This window comes from Phoenix dactylifera, chromosome 8, assembly GCF_009389715.1.
Source record: "Phoenix dactylifera cultivar Barhee BC4 chromosome 8, palm_55x_up_171113_PBpolish2nd_filt_p, whole genome shotgun sequence".
NCBI classification, from domain to species: Eukaryota; Viridiplantae; Streptophyta; class Magnoliopsida; order Arecales; family Arecaceae; genus Phoenix; species Phoenix dactylifera.
Genome location: NC_052399.1, coordinates 7,078,618 through 7,094,789, shown reverse-complemented (window position 1 = coordinate 7,094,789; position 16,172 = coordinate 7,078,618). Strand labels below are relative to the sequence as shown.

Genomic DNA, 16,172 nt, shown 5'->3' with positions numbered 1-16,172 from the left:
AGGGGAAGCCAGCAGGTGCTTGAGCTCTTCAAAAGATTGCTGGCACTCGTCCGACCACAAAAAGTTCTTCGGCTTCTTGAGGGCTGCAAAGAATGGAAGGCAGCGCTCGGCCGAGCGGGAGATAAACCTCCCGAGGGCTGCCACTCGGCCCGTGAGCCGCTGTACCTCCTTGACCGTCCTGGGAGGCGTCATCCTTTGGAGGGCTCGGATCTTCTCTGGATTGGCCTCGATTCCTCGTTGTGTAATGATGAAGCCGAGGAATTTGCCGGAGGTGACCCCGAATGCACATTTAGCTGGGTTGAGCTTCATCTGGTACTTTCGGAGTGTGGAGAATGCTTCATTGAGGTCGGCTATGTGGTCTTGCGCCGCCTTGCTTTTCACCAGCATGTCATCCACGTAGACCTCCATGTTTCGGCCTATTTGGTCTTTGAAGATCCGGCTGACCAGCCTTTGATAAGTTGCCCCGGCATTTTTTAGACCGAATGGCATCACTTTGTAGCAGTAGGTTCCCCCGTCGGTGATGAAGGCTGTCTTTTCCTCGTCTTCTGGCGCCATGCGGATCTGGTTATATCCGGAAAAGGCGTCCATGAATGCCAGCAGCTCGTGACCCGAGGTGGAGTCCACGAGCTGGTCGATGCTGGGAAGTGGAAAGCTGTCCTTCGGACAGGCTTTATTCAGGTCGGTGTAGTCCACGCACATACGCCACTTTCCGCTAGCTTTTTTGACGAGGACCACATTGGCGAGCCATTCCGGGTAGGATATCTCCCGGATGAAGCCGGCTTCAAGGAGCTTGCCGACCTCCTCGGCTGCTGCTCGTTGTCGTTCAGGGGCGGCGCCTCGCTTCTTTTGTCGCACGGGCTTGCAGGTCGGCTTCACCTGAAGCCGGTGGACCATGACCTCCGGGTCTATCCCCGGCATGTCTACAGGCGACCAGACGAAGACATCCATATTGTCCCGTAGGAAGTCGACGAGGCGACTCCTCTCGTTTTCGCCAAGGCCGGAGCCGATCTGCACGGTTAGCTCGGGAAAGTTCTCTCGTAAGGGAACTTGAATTAACAACTCACCAGGCTCTATCCGCTCTTTCTGGGGGTTGACCCGTGCCTCCATAACTTCAGTTGAGGGCTGGTCAGTCGTTGGGGCGGGCACCTCGGCTGGTTGTCTTGCCTCGTGGGTCGCTAGGTAGCATCGCCTTGCCACCATTTGGTCCCCTCGGACTTCACCGACTCTCTGGCTGGTGGGGAATCGCATCAGCAGGTGGTGAGTTGAGACCGCTGCTCGGAGGGCGTTGAGTCCTGGCCTTCCAAGGATGGCGTTGTAAACCGAGGGCAGGCGTATCACAAGGAAGCTCATACCCACGGTACTTTCACGAGGGGCGAGCCCGGCTGTGACCAGAAGGTCGATCTCGCCCTCTACTGGGACTGAATCCCCAGTGAATCCAACTAACGGAGCATTCATCCTCCGTAGCTGTTCTTTTGTCATCCCCATTTTACAATAAGCATCAAGATACAAAACATTCGCCGAGCTTCCATTATCAACCAGGATGCGTTTTACATCAAATTCATTTATGATCATGGAGATGACCATAGCATCATCATGGGAAGTTTCGACTCCCTCTAGATCGTCATCTGAGAAGGAGATGGCTTCAGAGGTGCGCGGGCGCTTCGAGGAGGCTCCTTCCCCTGAGGCTTCCCCAGCCGAGGTCCCTCCTCGGATAGTGTTGATGACGCCGGCGATGGGCCTGTTGGCATTGGAACCTTCAGGCTGTGCTGCTCCTTCGGCTGGCTTCTTCCCTTCACGCCGGCCTTGCACAAACCGATCGAGCACCCCTCGGCGAATGAGTGCTTCGATCTCATTTCGGAGCTGATAACAATCCTCGGTATCATGGCCGTGATCCCGGTGAAAACGGCAATACTTCCGGAGATCACGCCGGATTCTGGTGTCTGGCTTTGGAGGGGGGAGCCGGATGCAATCCCGACTCTCAATCTTCATGAGGATTTCAGCCCGAGGAGCATTGAGGGGAGTATACTCTTCATACCTCCCTTCAGGTGCACGGGCATGCAGTGGGAACCTCGGGCGGAGTGACCTCTGCTGCGGCGGTCCTCTCAACCGGGGTGGACTCTTCGGGCGGGGCGGATTCTTAGCTCGTCGTGGAGACGGGCTTCTGGGTCGGCTGCGTTCCTCACGGCGCCTCTTCTTGGGGTTCTGCTCGGTCCCGCCCCGCCTGACGGCCACGGCTTCCTCAGCCTTGGCATACTTCCGGGCCCGAGCGAACATTTCTGTAAGGTCCGCTGGAAAATTCTTCTCAATCGAGAAGAGGAATCTGTAGGACCGGGCTCCAGTCTTCAGCGCCGACATGGCGATTGACTGGTCAAGCTCCCGGACTTCCCATGTTGCGACGGTGAACCGGTCCAAGTACTCCTTGAAGGATTCTCCCTCCTTTTGTTTGATGTCAAGGAGGGAGTCAGATGTCCGCCGCTGGGGCTGGCTGGCGGCAAAGTTGCCAGCAAATTGTCTGCCGAGCTGCTCAAAGGAAGAGACAGTACTCGGCTTCAGCCCGGTAAACCAAAGCCGGGCTGGTCCTCGGAGTGTCGCCGGGAAAGCTTTGCACATCATGGCTTCCGAGGCTCCTTGTAGGGCCATTAAGACCCGGTAACTCTCCAGGTGGTCAAAGGGATCAGCCTTGCCGTTGTAAGGCTCCACCTGGGGCATCTTGAACCGGAGGGGAACCGGTTCATCTTCAATCTCCTGGGAGAAGGGCGACTTCGTATTGAACTCGAAGTCGCTGTTACGTCCCGATTTTCTCCCGTGGAGTGCCTGGATTTGGCGCTCCAGCTTTTCGACCTTCTTGTCGAGTTCATCATTCTGGAGGATCGCTACAGCGGTTCCTCCGGGTGCAGGTTGCCCTAGAACCGACTCAGCTTCTGAAGGCTGTGGCCAGCCTCCGTGATCTCTGACTGGGTGCTCTCTCCAGAGGGAGGCCTGGACTTGAGAGTCCTGACCTCGAAGAGGAAGCCCGCTTGTAGGGGGCTCCAGTTGAACTGGAGCCGGGGGAGGCGGTGCTGCTGGGATGCCCCTGGGTTGCAAGCTTTGGACGGCGGTAGCCAACGCCTGCACTTGCTGCACCAGGGCATCAAATTGTTCCGGTTGAACTTGAGGTGCTGGCTCAACCGGGGGTGGTGAGTTCCGAACGGAACATTCTGGGCTTGGTGGAGGACGTCGAGAGGCGTTGGAAGCCCCTTTGCTTCTTAGCTTCATGGTAGCGAACTCGGGCCCTTCCTCTAGCGCCAACTGTTGCTGGAAATTGGACCCGGGGGCCGCCGCGAAGCCGGGGAAGGAGGAGCTCCGCTGCTACAGGGGGCGGACGGCGGTGCGCCGGCCGGCTGCGTCCTCCGCTGCGGGGGGGTGTGCAAGTCCTGCAAGGAAAACCGGTGGCCGGGCTCCCCGGCGCCGGCCCTCCGATGCCTAAGTCAGAGGGGACAAGTATGTGGAGAGAGCAGGGAAGAGAGTATATGGAGAAGACAGCAAGAACATTAGGATAAGATAAAGAAGACGAAGAGGATGATGTCCTCAATTGTGTCTGTGCTTCCCGGCGGGTTCAGTCCCGGGGATCTGTTTCCGTTTTTGTTGTCCCCCCCTGGTTCTCCCAGGTTCCCTTTTATAGGAGGGGATTACGTTACCTGGGAGGTAACCGGGGGATTTGTCCCTGTCTGTGATAATTGGGCACGATTTGGCCCATTTATGGCATAGTGGAGAACGGGGCCGAATCAGACCGGAACCAGGGAGTTGTCACGGTCGATCGGACCTGTTGGAGTGGTTGAACCGCCGGCCGTAGCGGGCCTGGGGTCTGTGGATGGTAAGTGCATTTATTACCGAATGAACCGGCGGTCAGGTAGAGCCATGCGCTCTGATGGTTCAGTGATCCGGAGATCGTCTTGGGCCGTGTTCATTAAATGCCTGAGTGCATCGGAGACTTGAGGGAGTCTCATGCATTAATGGCAGGTCGTGCCGAACGCCTGCGGAGATCTTATGCCTTGATGGCTTGGAGATAGTGGCAGGTCGCAAGCCGTAGGAGTTGTCAAGTCCCTTGGACTTTAGGCGGAGGTTGAACATCTGGTTAAGGCATCGGCTCGGCAAGGGTGCCGAGCCGAGCTGGTCGCCCAATGGGGCGCCTTATGGCGGGGCTGCTTTGAGCACTCCTGGTCGGCGCCCTTTAGGCGAGCACCTTCTAGCAGAGCGCCTCGGCGCTGTCTTTGGTCGGCACTTTCTAACCGAGCAGCTTATTTTGGTTGGGCACCTCTTGGCGCGCACTCTGGTCGGCGCCCTCTAGTCAAGCGCCTTCCTGGTCGGCATCCTTTGGCCGAGCAGCTTTCTGGCCGGCACTCCTTGGCCGAGCAGCTTTCCGGTCGGCGCTCTTCGGCCGAGCAGCTTTCCGGTCGGCGTACTTCGGCCGAGCGCCTCCGTGGATGTATGACTTGGGGTTTTTCCTCCAACACTCAGTTAGCCAGCTTACTCGGCTATGAAGCCTCAAGCTTGCTGTCTTGATTTTTCTTGAAGCTCTGGTTGCTGCATTTGCTGAAGCAAATGCTATCTGAGTTTCCTAGACAACAATTATATCAAGTTTCCTAGACAACAATTTAAACTGCTCACGATTTCGGCACTTAGCCCCTCCAAAGTCTAAATGGGACCAAGTTTATGGTTCTGGGTGAGCTCTTAACCAAGATTGTTCTAAGCTGGAAAAGATTCATCATTTGGTGTGGACCAAGAAGTAGGTTGTTAGTTTATGATGGGGTTGCTCGATGTGCTAGGTGTTGATGTTTTCGTGCTGTGGGCATGGGGGATGCTTCCTTCTGGCTTCTGTTTGCTGAGCTGGGTACAATGTCTGGGGGATTTTATGTTTCTCTGTGTACCACTTCTGATATAATTGTCCAAAAAGTCCAGCACATAACCCAAAGAAGGGGAAAAAAAAAAAGAAGACATCTTTAAAAAGCTACACACCACCAATTATCCAAGTCACTCTTACATCAGCTGCCTGATATCCTTCTTTTTTGGTTTTTTTTTTTTTGGTTAAGCAGCTGCCTGATATTTTCAAAGCCCTCATCTTTGAAAAAGCTGAAAACTAACCAAAACCTGTGACTAGTAAATGACCACAATTTACCCTACCAACTATATCATATTAGTACCGAACTAGTACATGGTACATAAAATATAACGATACTCAGTACGCCAAACTAGCTCCGACACCACACCGGATCTACCAATACTGCAATATAATAGTACTGGTACAAGGTCCAATATCAAATGACAAATCTTGAAAGGGATACATTTGCTTTGCATGACTTGTGAGCCGGTTACAAGTATCTGATCCGAAACAAAGGAAAAAAAAAAGGGTCTTATTAGAATTATATTAGAATCTAGTATGAGGGCTGGGCGCATGCCAAAAGAAACCTAGTAGCAAAGCAGATATCATATGGAGTTATGGATCATCAAACTGCCCAATTGGTTCATCTTTCTTTCAACAATCTGATTCAGTAACGATAAGGTCGCTACAGTGAACTAGAATAATCATCCTGAAGATACAACCCCTGCTATTCCACCAAATGTCTACGTAGACTGGCACTTGGCAGCCTAATAGGTGATGGTGGATCTCAATTAAGAGAAGAACGAGAGGAGCAGCTTATCATCTGTTCACATATCTGATGATGATTTAGAAACATATGCCACTGGGAAATTGCACTTTAAGCAATGAGCTACCGGGGATCTGAAGGCCGCTTGCCTCTAAATATGAAGAAAGATTTCCCTGAAGGGTGTGAGATGGACATGATAAGAAAAAAAAGCAGAAAGCAGATGGACGAATCTTTCAGATGCAGCTCCTTTTTAACATTGATCAAACCTGAGACCACGTTAATGACAAGCCCTAGTCACCTTTGGGATCTCGGAATCAAAATACTTCCAGACATCCAACATCCCAGTCAGATCTTTGAGGTCAAAAAGGTGCAGACCACCTTATATGATCACATCATCATCCTTTAATAACATAGCCATGGTATGTCATACCAATTCGAACTAAGCGGTACGGAGCATATAATACTATATCGATTTGGTACCGCTATTCAGTACGAGTGGCATACTGATACTCGGTATATAAAAAAATGATGCAGAGAAGCGGGTCAAGGTGAGCACGCCGCCTTCGAAGAAGAATGGAAGGGGAAGAGCAAGCACGTTGCTCTCTTGTGATTACACTAAAAGAAAATTTGTAGAATAATTTGGTTACTCAAAATTTCAATGATTCCAATACAAGGGACTGGGGCCTTTATATAATAAGGGCGAGCCACACATAAGTAGGAAGACAAGAAAAATAAAGCAAATGGTAGGGCAATAATTCTAAAAATGCTGAAAAGATTTGATGAGTTGGCTGAAAAAGATTTGATAAGTTGGCTGAAGCAAAAAATCTTAGGGCAATAATTCTAAAAAATTGCTGAAAAGATTCAATGGGTTGGCTGAAGCAAAAATCTTAGAGCAATAATTTTAAGAAAATACTGAAAAGATTAAATAGGTTGGTTGGCCTTTCCTTCTTAGGTTGGATTATCTAAACTAGATGCAGCTGAAATCGTGGGTAGGAGATTTGAAGTGGATGCCTTGGTTGGCCTTTCCTTTTTTGGCTGAATTCTCCAAACTAGGTGCGGCTGAGATCGCGGGTAGCATATTTGGAGTGGACGCTTTGGTTGGTCTTTCCTTCTTTAGCTGGTTCTCCAAACTAGATGCAGCTGAGATCGTAGGTAGGAGATTTGAAGTGGATGCCTGTGTCAAAAAATCTATACCATACCGTACTGATACTATACTAGTGTTGCACCGATAGGGGGTTCGGTATGTGGGAGTGGCAGGATCTAATTAGAACTGATATCAAGAAGTCGGGGAGCAGTATATGCTATTTAGTTTCCTTCCAGATATGTGGGTTGAGCCCCTAATCAATGCATGTAATTAAAAGACTTCAATTACCATCACTTGGAAGTCTAATAATTTCAAGAGGCCATTCATCTTCTGGGAGCTGATAGCGCATTGTTCTGGGAGGTAATTCTAGAACAATCATTTCATGGATCACAGCAGGGATGGAGTATCAAGACTCGAGCATCCCTTGCCAGCGCACGCTCGGAGATTTATTTTTAGCTGCACTTCTTAAATTAGTAGACACACAAAGAGGGCAACAGTGCAGCTGATTGGATGTCATCCTTCGTTGCTGATCATGATGGATCTATGCTATGGGAAGAGGTGGGGGCACTATTACCTCGGAGGCTAAAGGATATCCTTATGACTGATGCTGATCGATGTATCTATTCTAGGGCTATGTAAACTGCTACTTGAAAAACAAAAAGGCCTAATCACTTGCAATATGGAGCCTCTCTACTCTATCTTAAAGCTTAACCTCTCTTGCATGTTGTATTTATGTCAACATCTAAACAGTCCGAATTCAGAATGTCTCAATGTTAATATTAAATTTCACCTGCTATCAATTGAATCGGCGCTCATCCTAATGATCACACCTCTACACTTAGCAATCAAAGGTTTTATAGTCAACTATGTACATTGGGCTTCTTATTGTAGCAGTGTCTCTTCTTTCTTTCCTTGAGCCCTACCTGAGCATATTATCGACATCTCAAGCACCTGCTTTTGAATCTGTCGTTAGGCGAATAAGAAAGTTATATTTGTAGTGCAACAATATAAATATATTCATAATACTTAGGCAGAATATAGAATTGTGCTATTATATACATGAATTTATTAAAACTTGAAATTAAAACGGGCTCAATCATATATCAAGGTAAAATCCATATCTCTAGTAGGCAAACAGAGACATGAGCTCTCTAGGCAAATTTAGGCCCTGTTTGGGGGAGCTTTTGGAGGGCTAGAAAGCACTTTTTGGCCCTCTAAAAGTACTTTTAGATGAAAAACTGTGTTTGGTAAATTTTTCGAAAAGCTGTTTCAGCTTTTGCGGAAAGCTGAAAACAGCTTTCGGGAGGAAGCTCCAATTTGGAGCTTTTGGGAGGAAGTTGTTTCAGCTTTTTCGGAAAGCTGTATTTTTGACAAAAATGCCTATATGAAAATAACATAATTACATAGTTTGTCCCTTTATAAACCTAAAAATCTGCTATAGCCAAGAACCCTAGCCGTCAGACTCCCTTCCGTAAGAAAAGGTATTTTTCTTTTCAATTTTTGTATGCATCTCTTGAAACATATTTTAGAAGAAAATTTTTTTAATTCTTTTCCATACCTTCCAAAATCAATCTATTGTTTTTTTTTATCATCAACCTCGCGGCCCACGTTGAGATCCTTCTCGAGCGTGGACCACAAAGAAGAGCCCCTGGACCGCGGAAAATTATTTTATGGAAAATTATTATGAAAAATTATTTTATACTAATAATTATAATATTTTATACCTTTATTTTTGTATTATACTATAAATATAATATCATATTATATTATATCATAATACATTAATATGTTATGTTAAATAATTTAATATTATGTTATATTATGGAAAATTAATTTATACTAATAATTATAATATTTTATACCTTTATTTTTGTATTATATTATAAATATAATATCATATTATATTATATCATAATACATTAATATGTTATGTTAAATAATTTAATATTATGTTATATTATGGAAAATTAATTTATACTAATAATTATAATATTTTATATCTTTATTATTGTATTATACTATAAATATTATATTATATTACATTACATTATAATAAATTAATATGTTATTTTAAATAATTTAATATTATGTTATATTATGAAAAATTATTTATAATAATAAATATAATATTTTATACCTTTATTATTGTATTATACTATAAATATTGTATTATATTACATTACATTATAATACATTAATATGTTATTTTAAATAATTTAATATTATCTTATATTATGAGAAATTAATTTATACTAATAATTATAATATTTTATACTTTTATTATTGTATTATACTATAAATATAATATATACTACATTATATCATAATACATTAATATGTTATGTTAAATAATTTAATATTATATTATATTACCAAATATTATTTTACTCTAATAATTATATTACTATTATGCGATATTAACATAATATTATTTTATATTACAATAATATTATACTATATCGTATATTTATGTATTAATTTATGTTATGTTTTATTATGTTCTGTTGTATAATACTATGCAATGTCCTTTATGGTAATTTTGTCATACAAAAGTACTTTCTCAGTTTGTTTACCAAACATAAAATAAAGTACCACAGCACTTTACGAATATAGTTACCAAACAGCAAACAACTTTTTATAACAGCTCTACTTCAGATAGCTCTACTTCCAACAGCTCTACTGCCAACAGCTCTCCCAAACAGGACTTTACTGTTTCTCCAATTCATGGCCTGTGCCTTCTCCAAAGATATGAATGAAAGAAGCTAGTCCTGTGGATGCTATAGGCTTTCACCAGGCATAGATTAGTTTTGCATGGCTGAGCACTCTCGGTGTCCCATCTTCAGCATAGAGGATGCAGAACAAAAGTAGTCTCCTAGGACCAATTTCCTTCCATAGGCATTTCTTTCTGCATTCATCATGAGAGCTGATACGAGACAGATCTGCATGAATCTCTTCTATATGATTTCCATAACGCGTTTGTCCATTTTGTGGATCTCATAAGTGACTTGAATCCTTTTTGCCTATCCTAGTTGGTAGATTGGTTTCTTTGGTTTTTTAGACATTCCTCATAATTTTTTTGATACCCATCAATCTGCCTACAAGTGTCTGCAAAAACTTCCATGATTCCATCCCTTATTTGGTGTATTCTTAAAAGAACAAAAGAAGTTATTAAATTTGATTTTAAGAGAGAGAGAGAGTGAACAAGGACATGGAACTTGCAACTCCGAGTTTAAGATTCATTTCTTGCATAATATATGCATTTTCCCTTTTTCTCCAAACCTTTCCTTATGTGTCAGGAGGAAAATACCAAGGAATATAGTTCCTCGGATTCTAATGAATTTTTTTTTCTTTTTTTTTTCTTTTTTTTGAAGAACAGAAGTCCGTGGCTGCCTCTTTCTGCACCCAGGGATGCACAAATGGGTTTTGGGACTTCAAAATTTTTGAGAAAGACCTTGATCTTAGAAATGGAGAGGACACTATCAAAATTGATACAACTGACACCAATCTTTTTTTCATTCTCTCTCTCTCTCTCTCTCTCTCTCTCTCTCTCTCTCTCTCTCACACACACACACACACACACACACATGGAAATCCAAAATGTTATACTGGAGGCGGCAATTTATGACCTAACTCGCAAACAACCTGCTTTAAGTAGGTTTATGTTTGATATGAAGAGGTTTGGGTTATAAAAGAGTCAACCCATCTAGTCCTGTTTATTAAATAAGTTGGGTTCAAGTTTAAACATTTGATCCGTTTAACCCATTTTGACCCATTTAATGATTGGGTTAGATCATAACCTGATCCATTTAACCTATTCAACCTGTTTCTGACTTGTTTATTCCGACCCGCTTAGCTTGTTTAACTTGTTTAAATCTATTTAAGCTGTTAAAAATCCATCTAACCCTTTAAACCTAACTTGACATATTTAATAAATGGGTTATGTAGATCGGATCGGATTGCCTGTTTAATAAATAGGTCGAATTCATATCTAAAATTCTAATCTATTTAATAAATAGGTTGGATTAGGGTTGATGAGCTTTTTGCCCGACCCACATTTGATCCAATTCGTATCTAATCCGTCCCAACCCAATTGCCACCCTCATGCTACACATTGTAAACGAGTAAATATTTGCCGAAAAATCTTTCCATATCAACCGCTCAAAAGTGCGGTGCATTTACTATAGTCTAGTTTTGGTGTTGTTAAGATTGCATTCATGCTTCTATCTATACATAATCAACACACTCGTTTTGCTCCAAAGAATTCCAGCCATAATTATCTCCTTATCATGTAGGCTATCTTGATCTGGTGATCCAAATCATGGACGCTGGTCTTATAGGTTGTGTTCTCTTTTTTAATGTATTCTTTAATCCAAAATGTTGATTAGCTAATGCTGATAAAAAGGTCAAAACTCTGGAATATACTTTTTTAAGTGCTGAACATTGGCTAGCAGATTAGCCAACAATTATCCAAAGGCATATTGACTTCAGGAGTCAGATTCCATCAGAGGGTCTGGGCTCCACTTGATATGGCTTAAGAAACCTGGTATCAACTAAGGATCATTACCTCAGATCGTTATGAGCTGGGATAAATTACAGCTGCTTGCTGATTGGCTTAAAAAGAAAAACAAATCTTATTTATTTGGATTATGATATTGTTGATCTTAACAGTCATATGAGCTACATAGGACATTTTCTTAACAAAATAATAGCATTATGGACAGCTCATAATGAAATCGCATCGTTTGTGTTTAACTTGAAACTTAAAACTGCAGCACAAGTGCCCCAAAATGGCCATTGTAACGCCATAGCACATCTATACCAAAATGCATTTCGTCCCCTTGCCTTTATGATAGCCACTTTTCAACACCTAGCTCTCTCTCTCTCTCTGTTTTTTTTTTTTTTTTTGGTACAACACCTAGCTCTCTTGAAAGTATCATCAAATGCATTTTCTTTCCCGCAAACCGAAAGCTTTTTTTCCTTTGCTTTGCAAGTCCAAGAAAGACAACTTTGAACTAGCCAAATCTCCATGATGGATAGGAAGACTGTTACTTTCAAGCCTCTTGGTGCAATCCACATTTAGCGTATCAGCTGAACGATCCAAAGATAAAATGGTATTTAAATCTAATGAAAGTAACTCAAAAGCTGATGCCAAGGATGGACATCAGCCAATTAACAAAGAGATCCTACTCTTTTTCTTTCCTTCTTTCTTTCTTTTGTACAAAGCGAGCCTACTCTTTGAAGGCTTCTTTTCCAAGCAAAGAGGAAGTGCTAAGAGCATTGAACATAATTAATTAGCTGAGCAGACATGACATGAACCAAATGATAAGGTCAACAACCTGGCTCAAATGATAATTAAGGTCAGTCCTGCAGACCAGGATGGTGTCTGAGACCAGCAGACTAGTTGGTGTTGATGGACCTACTCCACACAAGGACTCAGACTTTAATCAGATGATGCAGTTGACTAGAATCATGCACCCAATTTTTGGGCATAAACATTTAATCTAATGTCGCAGATGTTCGATGAAAGATACAATGTCTCTAATATTATAAAGGAAACAATGACTTTCAATGAGGGTGTTTGATGGATATGTGCCAAGACAAGATACACAGTGAACAACAAGCCAATACTCTTTAGACCTGTAGTTCTTTTCTAAGATGAGCATGGCTGAGTTGCAAGGATCAATAATCGACAGGTCCATCATACTTGCATAGGGATTTTCAAATGTCAATACTTCTAAACACCTACAACAAGGCAACCCACCCACTAGGGTCAAGAAGATTGCAGAATATCTTTATGTGATCAACTCACTCTCCTATAACATATTTGGAAGATTGCAGGTAGGGAGAGGTTGAAGCTGATTGGAACTAATATTGTGAGGACCTGTGCGGGCGTGTGTTTAGTCCCATATTAGTTATTCGCTAGATAGATTTTAGGTACTTATATAAAATTAAGAAACCTAAATAATTTCTTCCGGCTAGCCATATTGGGTGAGGTCCTGAGTTGTTATAAATGGTATCAAAGCGGACCTAGCCTATAACCTATGTGGACTAGAGAATACTGCAGCACAGATTCATTGGTGCTGACCATGGGCCGATCGTAGTACTTGTGATTAGATTTAAATGGCTTTGAACTCTTAGCCTGACGAGGACGTCAAAGCTTAAATAGAGGGAGGACCCGTGCAGGCTCCGACTAGCCATTTTGGGTGGGGACATGGGTTGGTGCAAATATCTAGAGATGCAACAGATCTAAGTTTGAGAGCGTTTGGATGTTATGCAAAGACTTGGAAGGGGAATATGGCTCGAGTTTGAGGACCCCCCCCCCCCAACACACACACACACACACACAAAAAGAAATCAAAATGAGGATAAAAGCACATGGTTTCACCACCATTGCTTTGAGTATTTTGATTTTGACTGGAACTACCCAAGATGTTGAAAACAAGAGAACATGAGGAGACAGCAGCTCTGAGAAACTCAATTCAGATCACATATATGTGGGCTTATGTACATATTACAGACATGGGAGGGATTGTGGGTCTGTAGACCAGATCCCAAGCATCTGTTGTCAGTTTCTTATCTCACTCTTCATTCTTTAACTCAGATCAGGTAGGAATCTGCCTGCCTGATTGCTAGCTCTCCACAAGTTTACAAATTAAATGAGGCATAACCTTACATATTTGTGTAATAAAACTTTGCATCCATCTGGTTCTGGATGGCTTTGACTGCAGCAACTCTAGCAGCAATGGCAGCTCTATTTGCAGCAGCGACAGCCTTATTTACCTGCTCATCTACCCGGGCAAGGAGAACAGCATTCTCTGCAGCCTTTCTTGCAGCCTAATAGAAGGGAAAGTTCTGAAAGAGTTAGAATATAGACCTGAGGTAGAGTTAAATAGTCGTCATCATGTAAAAAATAAAATACCTGAACAGCTCGTTGGGCAGCAGGATCTGATGGGAGGAGGGGGATCTTTAAAACACCACAATCCCACTCCCCCGATCTCATTTCACCATTTCGGAATGTGTATGTTCCGAAACCTTGTCTCCGGCCTTCATGCCATGAGCCCACATAGCAGTGGCCATTAGCAAAGTGATAGACTCCAAAACCATGGATTTTGTCTCCGAAGTACTCACCACTGTATTCATCACCATTCCTGCAAGAAACCAAGTTTGATCATCAACACTAAAAGTGATATACCTGTAAAGTAGAAAATTGAGATAAAGTTCTAAATCCAATAAATAAAGCTAAGGACTATAACTTTCTGCCAAACGCAATATGAGAAAGTAAAGGATAGCTTCGAAAATTTCAGATGTAAAGCAGAGCAAGAAAGTTGATGCAGTAAGAAAATATATGCTAGTCAATATTTTTTTCAATAATTCGTGTTCAGTTCACAGATATCATGAGTGAAGCATTAGAACTGATTTAAAATTCAGAACTTCATGTAAGAAAACAATGAATATTTTGCACAGCCTAAACTAAGATTAGACCATGGACTCAGAAAAGCTTGTTGGAGGAAAGCATACTATTGATTACTTCTCTCTCTCTCAAAAAAAACATACTATCAATCACATAATCATGAGTTAAAGCCAAAAAATATTAGTTTTTTCTTCTTCTTTTTTATGTAGATTAGGATCAGCACCTCATGCCCCCACAAAAATTTTGAGCTATCCGATTCTGCTAAACCTCACGATCCATACTAGCTTGCAAATGATTCAAATAAAAAAAATCTCAGGTTCCTTCAAGAAAATTTAAGATCATTATCAAAAACAGGGTATGGACTATCTGAACAGGAGAAGATCACCGAACCTCCTCCAATTATAGCAATATCACACAAATATCACTAAATAACTCTGAAACCAAAGGCCAATAACAACAGACCAAACAGTCAATGGCCCAATGAGCGATCACATATGGGCATCATCCACCAAAAGAAAGAGAGAAAATTAAAAGCAGAACCGAGATCTCATCCGATCTGTATTACAATCCCAAATAAACCAATCAATCAGAAATCAGTTGCCAGTCAGAAAACTCTACTCTTCCATTGATGTCAAACACCAACAGATAAATCAACTTCCAGGATCAGCAAAACCATAACCTGCATCTATAATCCAATCCATGAAAAAAGACACAACCTTTTCGATCTCATGAAGCAATCCAGTCAATTAAACTCCCAAGAAAAGCTAGGTGCAAATCAAAATCTGTAAGCCAGCGAGCAACTGTTACCTGAAATGGTAGTAGCCGAGCCCATGCTTAACTCCACACATGAATTCCCCTACATAGCAGCTCCCATCAGAGCAAGTCTGCACTCCACTCCCATGGCTCTGCCCGCCGAGCCACTCCCCGGCATAGCTATCTCCATTATAGAACTGATACACCCCGAATCCATGACGCAGACCCAGCCGGTATTGTCCCCTGTATCGGCTCCCCCTTGCCCAGCTCTCCACCCCATACCCATCATACTTCCCATCAACCCAATCACCCTCATACCTTCCATTCACACAGAAACTATACACGCCGCTCCCATTACACCTCCCCTGTGGAACTCCCCCTCATATACATCCCCATTGCTATAAAACTCCACTCCTTCCCTCACTATCCTTCCCTTCCCCTTCCTCAAAATCCTATCTTCATCGCTGATAAACCACTGGACCGACCCACTCCGCCGGGCGGTGCGGCCAAAGCTGAGAACTTTCCATCGGAGGGCGATCGTGGAGGCGATGGAGATGGTGGCGGAGGCAAGGAGGTTCTCGGAGAAAAAAGACTCATTTTTGAAGTAGAGGAAGAGAAGGAGGAAGAAGGGGAGGGATAGGAGGAGGGGTGTGAAGGAAGGGGAGGGGCAGGACCGGGGTGGCTTCTCCTCGTCGGGGTCCTCTTCAGCCAAGGTGGAGAGGCTCTTGGGGCTGGAGCGGAGGTTAGGGGAGGGGAGGAGGGAGGAAGGAGTCCGAGCTAGATTGGCCCCTGAGCTCCTTTGGCCATCCATGGCTTCCTCTTCTCTTCCCTCTCACCACCCTTCTGAGGAGAGAGGAGTGGGAGAGGAGTTGTTGGGAGAGAGGAGAGTCATGAGAAGGAGGAGAAGAGAACTGGAGAAAAGAAGGTAAAGGGTTGAGAGAGAGAGAGAGAGAGAGAGAGGATTCAAAAGAGAGAGGAGGGGAAGGGGGAGCGGCTCCCAACGGGAGGATTTGTTTTACCTCATTGGGCTCAGAGAAAGGGACCGTCGACTTCGAATCTGATAGCCGGTGAGCGGTCGTGGTCTCGTTTTTTTTTTTTTTTTTAGACCATTAGTTTGAAAACCCATGCATACCTTTGGAATTTAACAACGATTGTCAAACCATTTACCTAAGATGAAAGTACCCTGGATATGGCTAACCAGTCGCTCCCGGCTCTTTTTTCCCATCTCGTCGTCCCTTTCTCCCAAAAATTAGGGTTCCTCGTTACAAAATTACCCCACCCTTTTTTTGATTAATCTCAC

At 43.5% G+C, this 16,172-nt stretch overlaps 1 protein-coding gene across 1 annotated transcript; it reads right to left on the bottom strand.

Moving 5' to 3' along the window:
* Window positions 1-13,172: 13,172 nt before the first annotated feature.
* LOC120111553 (junctophilin-1-like) lies at window positions 13,173-15,806 on the bottom strand. The gene is given in 4 exon segments (XM_039128833.1): window positions 13,173-13,542; window positions 13,628-13,856; window positions 14,927-15,233; window positions 15,236-15,806. Coding segments are annotated over 4 exon segments (1,149 nt in total). The 5' UTR covers window positions 15,684-15,806; the 3' UTR covers window positions 13,173-13,377.
* Between the last annotated feature and the right edge of the window lie 366 nt (window positions 15,807-16,172).